This window comes from Malurus melanocephalus, unplaced genomic scaffold (assembly GCF_030028575.1).
Source record: "Malurus melanocephalus ecotype Western Australia unplaced genomic scaffold, MMel_1.1 scaffold_411, whole genome shotgun sequence".
Classification (NCBI taxonomy): domain Eukaryota; kingdom Metazoa; phylum Chordata; class Aves; order Passeriformes; family Maluridae; genus Malurus; species Malurus melanocephalus.
The window spans coordinates 238276-256041 of record NW_026623643.1 but is presented as its reverse complement, the minus strand read 5'-3'; the positions used below and the strand labels follow the sequence as shown (position 1 = coordinate 256041).

Genomic DNA, 17766 nt, shown 5'->3' with positions numbered 1-17766 from the left:
TTGACGCCGTGAGGGAGCGATGGCGGCGGCGGTGGCGGCGGGGCCCGGACCCGGGCCCGGCGAGCGGCAGCGGCGGGTGCAGGCGCTGAGCGCGGCACTGCGCTGCCGCCTCGGACCCTACGAGCCGCTGCTGGGCGCCGTGCAGGCCGCGCTGGTGTGGGAGAGGCCGGGCCGCAGCGCGCTGTGCTGGGTGGCGGTGCACGGCCTGTTCTGGTGAGCGGCGGGGGCTGGGACCGGGACCGGGACCGAGCTCCGATCGCCGGGGCTGCGGGGGGCGCGGGGGAGCTGCTCCCGGGAAGGAACGGTCCTTGAGGGGCCGCGGGTTTGGTCCGTGTCCCGTTCCGGACAGGAGAGACCTGGGAACGCTGGGTCGGTCTGCTGCAGCCGCGTTCCCGTCCGCTTGCTCTTCTTGTATCTGAGAGCATTACACTAACCGGGAAAATCCAACCTGCTCTGTGGCAGTACAAGGAGGGCAGCTTGGCTGGGACGGGAGCTGTACAGCAGAGCTGTCCCGGGTGAATTGACACGCGCACACCAGGGTCACCCGGCAGCTGCCCCCGGGGCACATTGGGTGGTGACTGAGTTTTTCCAGGTGCTGAGTTTTTCCTCTGACTGGTTTTAGGTTGGTCTGTGTTACCCCTTTGCGTCTCAMYSMRRWYYKGSCMRKWMCMAMYYSWWTKKTTTCTTCCCCACAGGTTTTTTGCTCTGACTTCCCTTCGTTTGCTCTTCCTGATTGCATCTACCCTCATAGTAGTAGTGTGTGTAGACCAGTGGAAGCACAAAATCTGGCCAGAAATTGGTGGTAAGTTGCAGCATTTTGAGCTCATAGCAGCAAATCAAGCCCCATTTCCAGGCCCACAAGTATAGGCTCTGCACTGCCTGCAGTTAAATTTTAAAAACCTGGGCCTTTTGCTTTGAGGATCTAGAAGCCAGCAAGAGTACTGCAGGYATGCTTTTCCTGGAGCTGGAATATTCTAACCTGTGTAAACATAAGTCCTTTTTGTGCTTGTGACACTGGTATTTGTCTTATAATCCTTAACCACAGGGTGTACGTGACCTAGTGCAGGTTTGAGACAGTGATTCACTTTCTGAGCATTCAGTACCAGAGTGAGAAATYGAAGCATAAATGGAACTTGTCTGAATTACTCCTCAGAATCCATAAAAATCCAGTTTAGGACGAAGACAAGTCCCAGCCTTGCTGTTGATCAGAGATTTCTTTGGCAGAAGAGGCATCTGAACGGCTGTTAATGAAGTTAGTTTTCAGCTTTCAGTAACCAAAGCAGTTGTCCCTCCTTTGTGACATTAATACACTGATGAACATCCCCATTCTGAGCAGCTCGGGGTCCCTTGGCTTTGCATGGACAGGTTAGGTTTGGAGCAGTGTGAGGGTCTGCATGTTCCCAGGGCTGGTTCCCTGACTAACCAGCAAGTTCAGCWCCCAGCTTTCTGCTTCAGTCCATGTTTTCTGTGGTTCCTGGGAAGACATTAAAGCTTTCCTCGGTATCAAAACTTGGCTCAGGCTCCTTCTTAGGAGACTGTGTCAGTCCAGCTCCCTCACCTCTCTGGTTTGATCTCTCAGGGTGGCTGGTACAGCCCTTGGTCACTTTTCAAGTCCCAGCCTGGGTGAGAAAGTATCAAATGACTTAAATCCCTGATGCCTCCAGCCTGCAGGCTGTTCCTCTTCCCCAGCTGATGTGTGCAGGGAGTGGGRGAGAGGGAAGTGGGCAGCCTCTAGTGTCCAACAAATACCAAGGAGCAACAGAGAGACTCTCCCAGTCCTGTACTGTAACACGTACACACTCAGGATTTGTTATGGAGTGATGCATCTCCATCCTGTAATTACAGTTAATGTCTTTTCCAGGTGTTCCCCAGCTCTTTAAAGCTTTACTTAAATCCCAAGARCTAAGCATTCCCATGGCAAATTCCTTGCAACTAATKTAGTGTCTGTTCTTAATATTTTAGTGGCAAGACCTGATGAATTAGACAATGAGAGGTAGGAAACTAATTGACTCCTCTGCTGTGATACTTTGCTGTGATACTGTGTTGTTACGTGCACATGCTTGGGATGTCAGCTCCTTTGGGTGAGGAGGGGGTGAAGGGAGGAGGGAGCTGGGAGCTGCTCCATGGAGGGCAGATGGAGACTCAGGTGCAGTGGTTCTGAGAAGTTTTTGACTTGCCCAAGCCATTTTATTATACTCTGCCTTCACAACAGCCTCCAGATATGCTTGCTTGATTCCCTGCCCCCTGAAGTTAGATTTGCTGCTTTAAGAGCAATTCCTCTTGTATGGGCCTCCAGTAGCAGGAAAACAGCATTTCTGTGGGAATTAATGAAGTCTTCTGAGACTTGATAGGGAATATTTAACAGGCTTGTTCCAGCAGTTGTTCCTGCATAGTTAGGATCTGACTGCAGCATTAATAATGGGTTGAGAAATGTGAGCAGTGAGGCAACACCTCAAACACTTGCCTCTCTGGACACACCTTCCTGCTGCCACTGCCAGGCTGTGCTGGATTAAATCACCTGAGCTGGTGCCAAAGGACAATTGTCTTTATTCTTTTTTTTTTTTTTTTTTAAGAGGCCCAAGCACGAAAGGAATTGCTCTTTCTAACCTTCAGGTACTCGTGACTAGCAGTTAAGCAGCACTAACAAAACTGACCAGTTCAAGGCCTCCAGAGTAACTGAGTATGAAGCGAGGTACAAGGCTGCTTCTAGACCTCATGCTGAACACTTGGAGGCTGCAGTTGACCAGATAAACACAGAATAAATAAACRGATTCACTTCATTTGCCTCTGCACGACGCACTCCCTCCAGCAGCATGGAAATTAGTTGAGGCTGCTGACTGAAATTCTTGCTCCTCAGCTGCTGTGGGAGCACTGGAATGCTGCTAGAGGGGCTGTAGATGAACTGCTTTGGGCAGGGCTCTGCTTGGAGGGCAGGTGTCCTTCATCTCTATAGAGTTCCATGCTGGGTGGGAACAGAAGGAATTATTTGTAACAGGGGACTTCAACACTGACACTGATGCAGCAATATCTGTTCCCAAATTCTGCCTTCACTGCAGTTGGGGATATGTYCACCCTCGGCTGCTCGGAGTGCCAGAGCTCTGTCATCATTTGGCTGAAGGATGGGTGACTGGCACCAACTTCTTAAGTAATCTCTTCGTTTTCAAGAGGCAAAATCCTGGCAAGGTAAGAATGTACAGACTTCAGAAATAACCTGTTTGGTGTGGAGCCTCTGCTGACCACAAGGATCCTCCTGTGCTGGCATCCAGCACTGGCYGAACAYGTTCCTGGATGGGAGGTTGYCATGRGAGGTCTCCCACAAGATTGTGCCTRTTAGRTGGTGGGGAAGMATGGAAAGCACAGGCAGAATAATCAGGTTGTGGAGGAGGGAGGAGAAAGTGAATGTCATTGTGTGGATTGCMCCACTGAAWTGAGAGCATGGCTGCTCCTTCTGTAGGAGGAGGCTTTTCAAGTGTCTGTCAGACTCGTCTCCTCACTGGGTTTTAAAAGTTTGAAAAAGTATGTCAAGCTTTTTCTTTCTGATTTTTTTGAGTTTGTGGAAAGAGTAACCTGTAGCATAGTGATACTGTCCTTGTCCTCTTCACCTTGAAGAGCTCTTTTGTTTAACCTCTTCCTTGCTTTTGGTGTYGCTGCTTTGGGAAGCTCCTCTTTCCGTGAGGCAGGAGGCCTCAGCTGTCTGTGGTCTGAGAGCAAACATCCCTGTGTCTGTGGCCACACTGAAGCAGGTGGTTGGACACTCTGAAGGCTTCACTCTACAAAATTTGCAGACAGGCGGTCAAGAAATGAGTGAACCTGCTTCTTAACCCTGGAAACTCACTGTCTTCCATGTCTTCAGTTTTGCCTTCTAGTGTGTGGAGTGTTCACTTTCCTGGCTGTCCTGGGCCAGTATATCCCTGGGCTCTTGCTCTCATACATGCTATGTAAGTAAATCTCTGTGCCAATACAGATTTACATGTGGAAAGCCACGAGTGAGTGTTGAATGTCTGAGGAAGGGGGCTCCTCTCCTCAAAAGGAAAGCTTGTGTGAATGGCTTTAAAATTTAAAATAATACATTCTGCCAGGAATGTGGTGGTTCTTGACCAAGACTCCAGTCTGGTCTGGAAAGAACATGTTTGAGTGCTAAGTAACCACAGATCTGAGCACTAACAGGTTGGCCTCTCAATTTTATTAAATTGGCAGAGGTGGTGGCATCACTTCTAACAGCCTCCCACAGCACTGCCGTCAGTGCTCAGATCTGCCATGCTCCATGTGTTGTGCTGCATTGTGAAACGGGCAGGATGTTTGCCAAGCAGCATCCTGAACAACCTTCTAACCCACATTCCCACTCACTGCAGTGCTCTTCGTCCTGCTGTGGCCCCTCGCCGTGTACCACAGGCTGGGCCAGCGCATGTACCTGCGGCTGGAGCCGGCGCTGCAGCGGCTGGATTTCAGCGTCCGGGGATACATGATAGCCAGGCAGCGCGAGAGGCAACGTGAGTTCTGTGCTGCTTCCAGCCCCAAGGTTTCAGATCTTGATCTTTGGTACCTGAAATAGGCTGTGAACAGAGGCTCCAGCCTTGGTGGKTGTAGAATTGCATGTCTGGCATGGCAAATTCTTGGAACTGCCTTGGGAAGAGTGAGAGGCTGCTCTGCCTCTGCAGCCATCTCCTACGAAGCAGCTGCCGTGGGCTTTTCACAGCACTGAGCTGCTCCAGTTCTGCCAGAACTGTGTGTTCTCTGTTACTGAAAAAGGAGGAAAGGCACTGTGCAAGGGAGGTCTAAACACATTCATCTCCGTAAAAAACCTGCCACAGACACAGTCTGAAATGATCACAGCTCTGCTGAGGGACAGAGCTGGCTGTGCTCTGTTATGCCCAGTTTGGGTTTTCTGGCCCTGCACAGAGCTCTGTCACAGCAGCAGTAACAGCTTTGTGTCTGGTTTCTAACAGTGCGTGGCCGGGCCCTTGGTCAGGAGTCCATGGACGATGGGAGTGACAGTGAAGAGGAGCTGGCTGCATTCTGCCCCAAGGTAATGGAGCATCTGGGAGWGGGAAGAGCTCAGCTGGAAAGAACAAACCTCACTGTGGGGTCATGCAGCATTTGGCTGCGTGTCAGCACACTGTAGCTGAGAGTTATGGGAGAGCAGATGAGGACACTCTYCTCTCAGATAGGTATTTCCCATTCTGTCCCACTAAAGGATGTCCAGAGCTGCTCATGCAACCTGCAGTCTCCTGGGCTGTGCAGTAAATGTGAATCAGCCTCAGACACCAGTCTCCCATGAAGGCCAGGTTTACCTGGAGGCCCTGGATCATCTTTTTTGTCTTGAGGCACAGGGATGAGCTTTCTAGTACTGATGTTTTCAATTTTATCTTTTATTTCAAAGCTGGATGACTCCGTGGTCGCCAAAGAACTGACCATCTCTGACTCAGAGCATTCAGATGCTGAGGTTTCCTATACTGAAAATGGGATGTTTAACCTTTCAAGGGGTCAGACTCCCCTGACAGAGGGATCAGAAGGTGAGAGGAAACAGGAAGCTTCTRGAAGGTGTGAAATGCCAAGCAGGCACCAGTGTGATAGGTTGGAGGGAGGATGTGTTACCTCCTGTCATGGAAGTCAGGCTGTTTTATGTCAGCCTTGCTGCTGGAGATGAGCTGTTTTGTTCAGAACTAAAGCTTCCTCCTTCATTCCTGTGGTGCTTGAGTGGAATGACAGCAGCACTCTGCCAGTCTGTGGGTGCAAGTGCTCCCCTCTAGCAGGTGGCTGGTTTGGCACTGGTTTTCCTTGCGAGTGAGCTGGGAGGTCAGTGGTATCTGAACAGTTGGGATGTGGGGAGAGAGAGGTTGAAGAGAGTGAGCTCCTGACAGTCTGCCCATATGGGAGGTGCTGGCCCAGCTCCTGCCTGGGCCTGTGGGTGCTGGCAGTTAAAGCACTTTCTCCTCTTCCAGACCTGGATGGTCACAGTGACCCAGAAGAATCTTTTGCCAGGGATCTGCCTGACTTCCCTTCCATAAACCCAGAAGCAACAGGCATAGATGACGAAGATGACACCAGCATTGGGATCCCSAGCCTGGCGTACCGCTCACAAGGGACAGAGGATCTGCAGCTCCCATAYGAGCAGGAGGAATTTGGCACACTGCCATCAGTGCAGAATCTCACCAACAACATAACTGGCTTTGTCACCAGGGGCATGATCCAGCTGGCACTGTCRGGAGCCACTCAGCCAGGCTCTTCACGCAGCACCAATCCCCAGAGAGGGGCAAAGACTCACCTCAGAGCAGCCAGTTTGGACTTGGACACTGATGCTGAAGGGGATGACTTTGAACTGCTGGATCAGTCCGAGCTGAACCAGTTGGATTCCACTGGCTCCCGGGGCCAGTAAGCCATCCTGTCACTTCCCTCTGGTTTTCTATTGCGCATYATGGAGGGAATCCTAGAAGGAAAAGCCTTGCACAGTTGTCTCAATCGTCTCCTGTGAGTCTGAGTGATGTGACAGCCAGTCCTGGCTGGGTACACCACTGTKACTTGTGACTCTGTAGCCTTGCTTGGATTTTAAAATAAAGGACACTGGTAATCTGTAGGGAAGAGGCATTGATGGGATTGCTCCACAATCACCCTGCRCTGACAGGATGCTGCCTGCTCCAAACTTTCTCACCTAGGACAATAAATCTGTTGTTTGCAGCTCTGAAGTCCAGTAGGATCAACAGCATTGCCAGGGACAACTGTGCACTGAGTTCTGGCACTGAGGTGTAGCCAGGGGAACAGGACGGAGCCCCTCAGATGTGGTGTCTGGGACTCAATGCTGTTCTGTCTCAGACAGCTGTTCCCCACTCCTAATATGTGCACAAATCCAAGTCTTCTCTCCCAGCAATATCCAACTCCAGGTGGAACCAAGCCCCTTGCTCCATTGTGGATGTTGTGCAGCCGCAATGTTTTCCTTGCACTGGCTGCTCCCTCAGCTCCAGCTCCTCGTGATGCTGTTTTGTAAGAGCTCAATGGCAATAAGACACCTGCTGTGACCATCAGACCACCTGCAAGAACATCCACGTGTAGCTCCTGCTCTTGTGTTGCTTTTCTGAACTAACAGCCTTTGTTAACAGCCAACTAACACTTTGCTAGAAACCCCTGTGCTGCTCCAGTGTGTTCCCGTGGGCAGGGCCAAGGCTGCGCATCCCCCCGGCAGTTTTCATGGAGGAAGGAGGAGATGGAGCAGGGCTGCCAGGGCCGTGGTGTGTCCCCTGGGCTCACTTTGCTTCATCCAGCCTTGTGCAGGCAGAGACCAGCAGTGGAAACAGGACAGCAGCCCAGACCGCCGGTGACTGAGGAGCTCGTCCCCACCGCGGTCCCGTGAACAAACCAGCAGACCCCAGGGCGAGCCACCCCCCTCTGCCCACCGAGCGCCCCCATTCTTTTCCTAAGCCATAGACCCGGTTCTGATCACGTTTGTGCAACCAAGAACGTACCTCGTCAAGGGACCCTGTTACCGGCTGCTGTTTGTCTGACTATCCGACTGCGTCGGCCGTGCCGGGGCTACGGTCGGGGATGGGGGGGCGGCCTCAGCCGAGAAGGGGTGGTCGGTAACGGGTTATTCATGGAATGAATGAAATTCATTCGCTGGTCGCGTCCGGTGCAGAGGTGGGGGATGGGCGGCGAGGGTGCTGCGTTTCTCACCCCGCGGCGGTAGCACCGGGTGTGGGTCTGGGCCTGGCTCCGGGTCCGTTCGGTGAGTGCGTGCCCGGGGGCGCGGGGCAGTCCCGCCAGTCCGGTGYGCCCCGGGCTGGGCTCGGGCCCGGTTCCCGCGGGGGCGGTGTCCGTTCGGCCCCGCCTTGGGGGCGTGGCTCTTGTGCTCCCGCCAATCACAGCCCGCGCCTGCCTTCCCCCCGGTTGGCGGAGAGCAGGCGGCGCGTCGGAAGTGCGCAAACGGCGCGAACCGGGAACGGAACGGAACGGAACGGAGCGGAACGGAACGGAGCGGAGCGTAGCGGGGTTGGAGGCCCGGGATGAGCAAAGGGCGTGAGGCCGCGGCGGGCGGTGAGTGCTGGAGTGGCGGGGGAGCACCGGGCGGCCTTTGCGGTCCCAAGAGGCCGCGGTGACCGGGGCTGGTCCCGCAGGAGGCGCCAACGCTGTCCTGCTGCGGTACCTGCGGGAGCAGAACCGGCCGTACAGCGCCCAGGATGCCTTCGGGAACCTGCAGCGGGAGCACGGGCTGGGCAAGGCGGTGAGCARGGCCGGGCCGGGCTGGGGCGGGGCGAGCCCGGGCCCGGCTGACGCCGCGTCCCGCAGGCCGTGGTGAAGGCGCTGGAGCAGCTGGCGCAGCAGGGCCGCGTACGCGAGAAGGTCTACGGGAAGCAGAAAATCTACTTCGCTGCCCAGGTGAGCCCCGTCCGCCGCCGCCCGCTGGCCCGTTTACCCCGCACCCCTGACCCGCCGCTCCCCGCAGGAACAGCTCCCGGCTGCCAGCGATGCGGAGCTCCGCGGGCTGGACGGCGAAATTGCCACTCGCTCCACGCAGCTGCAAGCACTGCAGCAGAGCTGCCGGCACATGGAGGCGGGTGAGTGTGCCCGGCCTGGCAGCCCCGCGGCACCGGCGGCTCCCCGASGGCACGGGCAGCTGTGCCCTGGTGCCGGCTGGCAGCTCAGCCCGTGATCAGTGCCGCCTTCCCAGAACTGAAGGACTTGAACAGCTCCATGACAACCCCTGAGATGGCCAAGGAGATCGAGGCACTGAGGAAGGACTGTGCCAGTTACACGGAGAAACTCGAGAGGATTAAATCTGCTACCAACCACGTGACTCCAGAGGAAAAAGAGAAGGTGAACAGCTGCTGTGTCCAAACCCAGGGCTAGTCTGGACCGGGTCACTGCCGAATCCAGCACTTCCCTTAGAGGCATTGCTTTCCCCGGGCTCGTGGCAGCCCTGTGGGTCAGCTGTGACCTGGTGCCGTTGGCAGGTGTGCCGGGAGCAGCAGCTGTACCGCCGGGAGTGGCGCCGGAGGAAGCGCATGGTACTGCTGKGGTGTGGCTGGGTGGTGACAGCCCCGCTGGGACAGCTGCCCACAGCCCTCACGTGYCCTGTGTCACCAGGCCACCGAGCTGCTGGATGCCATCCTGGAGGGCTACCCCAAGAGCAAGAAGCAGTTTTTTGTAAGTACCGAGGCTGGGCCCTGCCCAGGGCTGCTGAACCAGAATTTAAGCCTATTCTGATCGCTCGGTGCCATGCAGGAGGAGGTTGGGATAGAGACRGATGAGGACCATGGCGTTGTGCTGCCGGCGGCTGTGTGAGGTGCTGGGGGAGCCTGTGTTCTGGRGAGAAGCTGCTGCTGTGGAGCTGCCTCTGGAACTCGGCTCTTGGGTTGTTCTTTTTTTTTTTGTTTTGCAGGACTTGGGCTTGTCCTGTGTATTTATTTGTTCTTGTATTAAAATGTGCAGTTGGAAGGGTGGTGGGTGGGAGTGACTTGGTGCTGGCTCTCTCCTTGCCATGGAATGKTTTTTTTTTTCCTGCCCCACAGTACATGAAGCTGCCTGGCTGGGGTCTGAGGGGATGGGTGGGGGCACTGGTATCCCCTGGTGTTCTGGTAAGAAAAGGGATGTGGGGGCACTGGTGCTGTGTCTGTGGTGTTCCAGTAAGRAAAGGGACCAAGGGACCGACTGGGCTGCAGAGCTCTGTATTGTTTTCTGGCTGCTTCCTGCCATGTGCCTGAGTGGACACAAGAGAATATGATCCATTAAACACCAGGATTTTGGTTCAGCTGCACATCCCTGTGGTGTTTGTCTCTTCAGAGGGTGTCAGGGCAGAGTTTAGGYCCTCAGGGGTGGGGAGGACAGGGGYCAGGAGAGGGTCACYTGAGTCACAGGGGCTGCAATGGGCTTCTAGAAACTACCAGCTCTAAGGCACAGCTCCAGGAACTCAGCATCAGAAAAACCATTAAAACATTCACGGAAATGTAATTACTATTCACAACAGAAAAAAYACATCACTTTCACATGTGAGGTCTATAAATAAACTCCATGCCCTCTTTGCAAGGCAGGAGGCAGAGCTTCCTCCTCAGCACTGGAAAAACTGCCTGATATAAACATTCMCTGTATGTGCCCCTGCAGCAGGAGCACAAACGGGGTTATGGAGAACAAATTCTGCTGCTGACAGCACCCCAGTCCCATCACTCAGGCAGTGACCAACCCTCACCGAGGCAGACCTGTGATCCAAAGTGGGTGTGGAGCAGGGCCAAACATGTCCCTGAGAGCAGCTGCTTGTATAGCTGGCACAGGCAGTGCTTTGGGACCATTGCAAAATCTACAAAAATAAAAATCAAATTGAGGCTGGTCAGGTATGTGTGTCTTCTGAGGAAGAGCAGCAGGGGCATGTGGCCACCATGCTGTGCTACAGCTGCAGAACTTTCTGAAAAGTTTCTGAAAAGGAGATTTATTCTAGTGCTCACAGGAAATTCCTGTGTTCCTTCCCAGGGACCCACAGCTGCAGCAGCACTTGGGGTTCATCAAGGCCTTAGCATGTGCTGCCTCAGCCTCCCAGCTCTTGATGGGCTTACCCTGCTGCCACCACTGCCAGGCTCCCCCAAAATGCCACAGCTGACTCAAAACAGCTGCTTCAGAGGGGGAGGGGACAGCCCAGTGGGTCGGGAGAACCAGTTCCTACTGCTACACCAGAAACCCATCGTTTTTAGTATGCATTTGTCACATTTCCCCACCCCGGGGCCAGTGGGGCTGTCAGAGGCCTGAGGGCACAGGATGGAGCTGCTCTGGGATCAGCTCTGCAAGGACAGTCTGGCTCTTTGTAGCGAATGAGGCACAGACTCCCAGTGATTCCAGCAAAGAGAGATGTTTATTACAACTATGMAAGGCTTTTTATACTGTGCTAAAAACATTCTTCCTAAAAACATTCTTCCTTTTATTCTGTGCTAAAAATATTCTTGTTAGTGTTCTTGTTAACTAAACAAAATCCCAAAAATACACACTGGTCCCCTGCCACATCCTTATCGCTTCCTGTGTTGCGGTTCATRCGCTTCACACTTTGAAGCTTGAATTACACATCCATCCTTCTTGTTCTTGTCCACATGTCCACTGTACATTTCCCAAAATGCTTTTTGTCAACCATCATTGAGCAAAAGTGAGTGAAGGCCCTTTAGTCATTCCATAAGACTTTTTTCGCCTCCCACAGTTCTTCACCTGGTGCAGGACCCCGATGACAACGTCCCGCAGTGTCTGTAGCAGAGAGGGGATACCATCAGTTGGTCTGTGGGGGAACAGCCACCCCTGTGCCACTGCCTCTGCCCCCCTGGCCATGGCACAGCCCCCCTGCAGCCCTGCATTCACCTGGGGCTTGCAGTGCTCCTCGATCCAGCTGAAGACACACGCCGAGAGCTCCTGAAAACTCGTTACGGAAATTGAGGCATTGAAGGACTGGAACAGGGAATCCATGATGCCTTGGAAAACATTGAACTTCACCTCATCAGAGACCTGGTTCTTCCCCTCATTCGGGCTGTCCTGATGAGCTTTCACAATCTGCTCATAGTTCCTGAAACAAGCACAACTCGGTCAGCAGTGAGGCCTCCACGATTGGCTCCAAGCTGCCATTCCCAGCTCCTGCTCCCAGCTCCAAATTCCCACACCCAGCTTCTGCTTCTGGTTCCAAGCTCCAGGCCTGCCCCTGGATGGAGAACCTCTGCAGAGCCCTGAAAGGATGGGAGGGAACAACAGCAAGAAGAGGGCATGACCCCGACAGCTCTTTCCTTACACTTTCATGATCTTCAAGGCCATCACATCTTTCCTGAGGGTAGAAACTTCCTCCTCCTGCTTTTTCTTTTCCTTGTGCAGGAACTGGATGTAGTCGATGGCTGAGCATGAAAACACAGAGTGAGGATTTGGAAGCACACACAGGTCCCCAAGATGCCCACGGCATGTATCTGAGTCAGGGCACCATCACCTCCCACTGACCCAATTCCCCTGGGGAAGGTRGGTGGGGGTAGGTGAGCAGCACCCRAGTTTCCCAGAGATCACACAAGATTCTAAGGTGCTGAACTTTGCCCTGCACAGTTCTAGGGAGGAGGTTTAGGGGTTGACAGCACCTCCTTCCCTCCCACCCTTGGGACTCACTCTTTTGGAGGATGATAGCCTTGCTCAGCTTCTGTGAGCTGATGGAGAAATCCTGCTGCTCGCAGGTGGGGACAATGGCCTGCAGGTCATCGTAGCCTTTCTGCAGGGAAGCAGAGCCACAGCATGTGGGCTCATCTTTTGAGAACGGATCCATCCCAGCTCCCACCACACAGCCCATCAGAGCACACCATGCAGAGAGGGCAGATCCAGCAGCAAAACAGGGAACTGCTGGAAGAGCCGAATGCTGGAGCGGCCTTGGAGCAGCACTCCAGCAGCATCTGCTGCCTCTGGCCTCACCTTGATGGCATCTCGGCGCTTCTGCTCGGCCTGGGTGTGTGCCCGGCGGCGCCGGTCCTTGTACGACTCCTTGTAGGGCTCCTGGTGGTAGTCACTGTCCTCATCATCTGTGGGGACAGAGCGTGGCTGCAGCTGAGGAGGGCWTAGGTGTGACAAGGGGAAYAAGACAGCTCAAGGGACCACTGTGRCTGCAGTAAGCCCAGCTTTAGCCCCCACCCCWGTCAGCTACAGCAGGGTGGGTCAAAGTAAAGCCTTCCAAGGAGTCTTAGCAACCCTTTCCCTCTCCTTGGGGAGCAGGGCAGAAGGCAGATGCCAGCAGCTCCCTTGGAAGGTATTAAAACCAGAGTGATTCTCGACTCCAAACCCTGCTGGAAATCACAGAACCCTGATGCTGCTCCCACCACCTTCCTCCTCCTCAGGACAGGAATCCTGCCCAGCCACGTTCACCCCATCAGTGCAGGGCAGGCCTGGAGCCCGGCATATGCTGGATTCCCCAGGAACAGAAACACTCACGGAGGACAAACCCCACCTGTGTTGGGGACAGAAGAGGCACTKGTGGAGCCGATGCTGTTGGCCCGGGACACTATGCTGCCTTTCCGGGCATTWTCCATGAAGAGTGCTGGAAAAAGAGTGTCCCTGGGTCAGTGCCCAGCGCGGGGTGTGACCGGGCGCAGGGACATGAGGGGCGTCGCCACTGCCACCCAMGAACGGGGTTGGCGCGGGCCGGGCGCCGCCCGGGCACCTACCAGAGTCCAGGCCATTGTCGCCGTAGGCCACRTCCACCTGCTCGGAGCCGGCGGGCGGAGGAGACACATCAGTGGGACTGGGGCGGCGACCGCGGCCCGCGCCCCGGAGCCCCCGGCCCGAGCAGCACCCACCACCCCCGAGCTGCGGCTCCGCCGGGGCCTTTGGCCACCGCCCCTCACCCACACCGACACCTGCGAACTCCCCGCCCCAGTACCCCCAGCCCGGCGCTCGCCCCGCCYGACCGCCATGAGCCCCGGCCCGGCCCTGCACCCCCGCGGCCGCCGCCGGCCCGGCCCGGCCCGACCCGACCCCACCTTCCCCCACGAATCCTCGGCCGCGACTCCCGGCGGCTCCGCCATCTTCCGCCCGCCCGGTCATGTGACCGCCGCGGCGGCCAACGGGAACGCCGCCCCACCCGCGCCGCCAGGGGGCGCCAGCCCCGGCCGCACGCTGAGGGGAGCGCGGAACTAAGGGGAGTCCCAAACTGAGAGGAGCCCGGCACTGAGGGGATTCCGGCACTGGGGGGAGCTCCACACTGAGGGGAGCCCCAAACTGAGGGGAGCCCGGCACTGAGGGGAATCCCGCACTGAGGGGAGCGCCAAACTGAGGGGAGCCCCAAACTGAGGGGAGCCCCAAACTGAGGGGAGCCCGGCAATGAGGGGAGCCCGGCAATGAGGGGAGCCCGGCACTGAGGGGAGCTCCACACTGAGGGGAGCCCCAAACTGAGGGGAGCCCCAGAGTGAGGGGAGCCCCAAACTGAGGGGAGCCCCACACTGAAGGGAGCCCCGCACTGAGGGGAGCCCTGCACTGAGGGGAGCCCCAAACTGAGGGGAGCTCCACACTGAGGGGAGCCCCAGAGCAAACCCCACAGCGAGCCCCACAGTGAACCCCACAGTGAGCCCTGCAGCGCCGCGGGCCGTAACGAGAGCTGGGGGGGAGCCCGGGGGCAGCAGAGCTCCTGCGGGGGCAGGTGAGGGTATGGCACCGGCGCACGGACACGCACTGCAGGAGCAGCCTTTTTACTGTCACCCAGCAAGGCTCAGCCCTGAGGGGTCCCCCCTCACCGGGGGACGCCCCGGACTTGCGCTAGGGCTGGACGGGACCGGCAGTCTCGGACCCGCACCAGGGCTGGACAGGACCGGTGGTCTCGGACCCGCACCAGGGCTGGACGGGACCGGTGGTCTCGATCCTGCGCTGCTCCGTCCGCCGGTTCATCGCGGGCAGTGGTGGCAGTTCACGGACCTCTCAGGGGACCATGTGGGACTGTCCCCTCACGGGCTGGGCTCCGGACTCAGGCGCTGCTGCAGCAGGTCCCAGGCCTTCTGCACCTGCCACAGAACCATCCAGGCGACACTTCAGAGCCCATGGGTAAGGCGAGCGGCACCTCAGCTCAGGGCAGGAGCATCCCACGAGGGTCGTATGCCTCCTCTTCCTTCCTGGCTGAGTTTACATCCCCAAAGCCACCCGTCCATGGCTGTGTCCAGAGGCAGCCTCGACAGTGAGCACAGCACCAAGGCATGGCCTGAGCACAGCACTGAGCACTCCGGTTCCTGTCACACTCACCCAGAGCAGCCCTGGTGCTGCAGCAGCCCCAGGCTCACCTGCTGGCGGGTGATGTCCGGCTCCCAGAGGGTGCAGAGCACCACYTGCGACTGCTCAACCCGCTGCCTGTTGGTCATCTGGCTCTGCAGCCGGCGGCGAGCAGCCTCCTCGCTCAGCCCGTCCCTGGCCACGATGCGTCTCACGGCCTGGCAGGGACAACAGGGGACACTCAGGTGCTTGGGGGGGACGCTGAGGGCCAGCCCCGGTAGCAAGGGACGGGCCCAGGGCATGCCCACCTCGTCCTCTGGGATGATGGCTGTCCACACCTCGTGGACCATGTCCTGCCAGCCAGCCTCCAGCAGCACAGCAGCATCCAGCACACACACAGCTTTCCCTGCGGACCAAGGGCATTCCTCAGTGCCCAGCCTGGGCTCAGTTCCACCTTCCTGCAGTGCAGGGCTGCCACAGAGCTGCCCCCCTTACCTTGCGCATCAGCCTCCCTGACTCTGTCCTTTGCCATCTGAGCTATTTTGGGCCACACAATGTCCGTCAGGCTCTTCAGCCGCTCCTAGGAAAGACCACAGAGGGATTTGAGATTTGGTCCCTTGCCCTCAGAACCCCTGGGCAGCCAAGCAGGAGTGTGGGGGTATGAGCAGTCAGGGGACACCCAGGATGGACTCACTGAGGCTGGGGGGTGGGTTAAGCCCATGGCCAAGCACCAACAAGGCTTTCACACTGGCTGGAGGTTCCCATTCCTGCAGCCAGGGTCGGGGTGCTTTTTCCTCACTGTTATTTTCTTTGTCCTGCCATTAGCAGATGGGATCTGTCCCACCCTGTCCCCACACCACTGTCAGGAAATCTATCCAGGAAGTTGTCATCTCAAAGGGCTGAAAACTAAAAACCCCTGGCACAAGAGGAGGGCTCCCCTTACTCATGGGATTAAGTATTTACAATAAACCTTTTACCTGGTTTCCAAACACTTTGGCCCCAAGGACTTTCCTGTTTATTGTCCCATCTGTGTTCAGGATCTCTGCAAGGCACAAGCACAACAGGTTTGGGAGGGACAAACCCCAWGCCTATGGCAAGCCTGGGTTGGGGAAAGAGCTTTAGAACAGGGCTCTCAGCAGGAAAGGGCTGTAAGACCTGACCTGTCAGCTCTTCACCCAACTTCTGAAAAGGATGGGGAAGAGCTTTTTCCAGGCAAACAGCAGCCCTGACATGGGACACACAACACCTGGGGAGCCCGAAACCCATGGGGTTGGACAGGGGCACTGGCCAGAGCTCTCTGGGATGCTGGGGCACCCCTCCCTCCCCATCCTTGTCCCCACAGCCTCCAGTGACTCTACCTGCCCCRAAGGCTGCCACCACTGGCTCGTAGGCCGGGCCACCGGGGACATAGACGGCGTGGCCCAGTTTGTCAGCATCGATGACAAAGGCGCCCAGGTCCCCCAGGATTCTGGCGATGGAGGTTTTCCCACTCCCAGTGCCCCCAGTCAGGCCAATCACATATGGGCGCAACGGCAAAGCCAGATCTTGCTAASGGAAAGAGGAAAGCCGTGGCAGCAGACAGAGAGTGGGGCTTTGCTGGAGAAGGATCCTGACAGCCCAGCCTGGAGATGGCCATGAAAGGCTGTGGCCTGCAGAGCAGCCTTTCCAAACCCTTTGACTCCCGAGCCTCCCACCCTCCTCCCAGGCACACCAGTCCCACTGCAGCTGCAGCTTCACAGGCCCCCCTCACCCGTGGGGGCTGCAGCAGTGTCCCCAGCAGCCTCTGCCGGAGGCTGGAGGAGCTGATCTTCTCCTCCTCATTCTGACTGTGGTCAGGGTCCTTCATCAATTGGATTTCATGAAGAGCCAGCTCAGGGAGCCCCTGATGAGAGAAGGGAGCCCCAAGGACTGTCAGCCATGAGAAGCCAGGAGAGGGAAGGGGCGAATCGAGACCAAATTTGCCCCCAGGCAATGTCAGGCAGGGAGAGACAGTGGGCAGTGTGGGAATTACATTTTCAAGTCTCTTCTKGTTGACAGCCTCCCCTCCCCGGCGGGTCTCCTCACTGACCACCAGGCACTGCAGGTCAGGGTCTGTGATTGAGGGGCCGAAGGGGTCAGCCAGAGGCACGATGTCATAGCACAGTGAAGGTTTCACGTCCTCCAAGAACTCGCGCAGCTTCGCCGCCCGCAGCTCGTATGGCTCAATCAGCTCTGGCAGGACCTTGTCTGCCAGGTACCAAGAGGGCAGAGAAGCASAAGAATGATGGAAAAGCAAGACCAGGAGATGGCAGACAACACCYGTGTGGGACTTTGAACGCTGCCTTCCCCTCCCCTTGCCCTCGCTGCATCTGGTTGTGGACAGGATACAGGTCCCCACCAGATCCCCAGTGACACTCTGCCTTGGGTGGCTGGCCGCCAGGATTTCACGGGTCACTGGGTCCCCAGATCACTGCCCTGCCCCGGGMAGCACCAGGCTGACCCCTCGTCCCCACGCAGTGCCACGGCCRCCCCGGACTCACGGCGGAGCAGGTCTCCGTCGGCCACCCCGGCCAGGAGCCGCCGCCGGGCCAGGAGGCAGCAGGCGCTGAGCAGGAGCCGGTGGGCGCCGTGGAGCCGGTCGAAAGTGCCGCCAACCGCCACGTCCAAGAATTCGGGGAGCGTCGCGTCGGGATCCTGCTCGGGGTCCCCGTCGGGGTCCCCCGCGGTGTCCTCGCCCAGCAGCATCGCGGGCAGGCTCGGCGGGCAGCCGTACACAGCGGCGGCCAGGCGCTGCAGCCCGAGCTGCACCGGCTCCGGCGGCCCCGGCGCCTCGGCAGCGGCCGCCAGCAGGACGCGGGGCGGCTGTGCCAGGCGGCGGGCGGCGCGGCGGGACCGGCGGCGGGGCAGCCCAGCCGCAGCCCCGGCTGCAGATGCACGTACAGCGGCCCCGCCACCAGCCCCGCCGCCGCCGCCACCAGCCCCGCCGCCCGCCGGGGCAGCGCGGGCAGCGGCGCCGTCAGCACCAGCAGCCCCGAGGCGAAGGGCGGCATCGCCCCCCCGGAACCGCCGCCGACCGGAACGGGGACGGCGACGGCACCGGAACAGCACCGCCTC

The 17766-nt window shown here is 57.5% G+C and overlaps 4 protein-coding genes across 6 annotated transcripts; 2 read left to right on the top strand and 2 right to left on the bottom strand.

Annotated features, from left to right (window-relative positions):
* The first annotated feature begins 4 nt into the window (after window positions 1-4).
* Window positions 5-7343, top strand: RETREG3 (reticulophagy regulator family member 3). Its single transcript, XM_057379595.1, has 9 exons — window positions 5-213; window positions 696-802; window positions 1963-1993; window positions 3057-3183; window positions 3854-3938; window positions 4353-4490; window positions 4947-5026; window positions 5381-5513; window positions 5943-7343. Exons 1-9 carry the CDS (start codon window positions 20-22, stop codon window positions 6374-6376), a joined length of 1329 nt encoding a protein of 442 aa, XP_057235578.1. The 5' UTR covers window positions 5-19; the 3' UTR covers window positions 6377-7343.
* Window positions 7344-7421: 78 nt separating this feature from the next.
* On the top strand, window positions 7422-9955 carry PSMC3IP (PSMC3 interacting protein). Of its 2 annotated transcripts, XM_057379597.1 has the most exons (8): window positions 7422-8025; window positions 8106-8212; window positions 8278-8367; window positions 8435-8546; window positions 8660-8805; window positions 8943-8996; window positions 9076-9135; window positions 9214-9955. In XM_057379597.1, exons 1-8 carry the CDS (start codon window positions 7995-7997, stop codon window positions 9271-9273), a joined length of 660 nt encoding a protein of 219 aa, XP_057235580.1. In that variant the 5' UTR covers window positions 7422-7994; the 3' UTR covers window positions 9274-9955. The 2 variants fall into 2 exon arrangements, with proteins under 2 accessions (XP_057235580.1, XP_057235579.1); XM_057379596.1 differs by having other exon boundaries at window positions 8943-9135; window positions 9214-9278.
* An 857-nt stretch (window positions 9956-10812) lies between these two features.
* Window positions 10813-13536, bottom strand: MLX (MAX dimerization protein MLX). 2 transcript variants are annotated; one of them, XM_057379567.1, is made up of 7 exons: window positions 13458-13536; window positions 12926-13015; window positions 12397-12503; window positions 12100-12199; window positions 11741-11840; window positions 11320-11521; window positions 10813-11208 (listed from the first exon to the last, which is right to left on the bottom strand). In XM_057379567.1, exons 1-7 carry the CDS (start codon window positions 13519-13521, stop codon window positions 11101-11103), a joined length of 771 nt encoding a protein of 256 aa, XP_057235550.1. In that variant the 5' UTR covers window positions 13522-13536; the 3' UTR covers window positions 10813-11100. The 2 variants fall into 2 exon arrangements, with proteins under 2 accessions (XP_057235550.1, XP_057235551.1); XM_057379568.1 differs by lacking the exon at window positions 13458-13536 and adding an exon at window positions 13143-13282.
* A 543-nt stretch (window positions 13537-14079) lies between these two features.
* COASY (Coenzyme A synthase) lies at window positions 14080-17756 on the bottom strand. Its single transcript, XM_057379560.1, is given in 10 exon segments — window positions 14080-14471; window positions 14745-14891; window positions 14982-15079; window positions 15169-15253; window positions 15651-15715; window positions 16032-16221; window positions 16424-16555; window positions 16685-16899; window positions 17193-17529; window positions 17532-17756. Coding segments are annotated over 10 exon segments (1497 nt in total). The 5' UTR covers window positions 17703-17756; the 3' UTR covers window positions 14080-14414.
* Window positions 17757-17766: the final 10 nt, after the last annotated feature.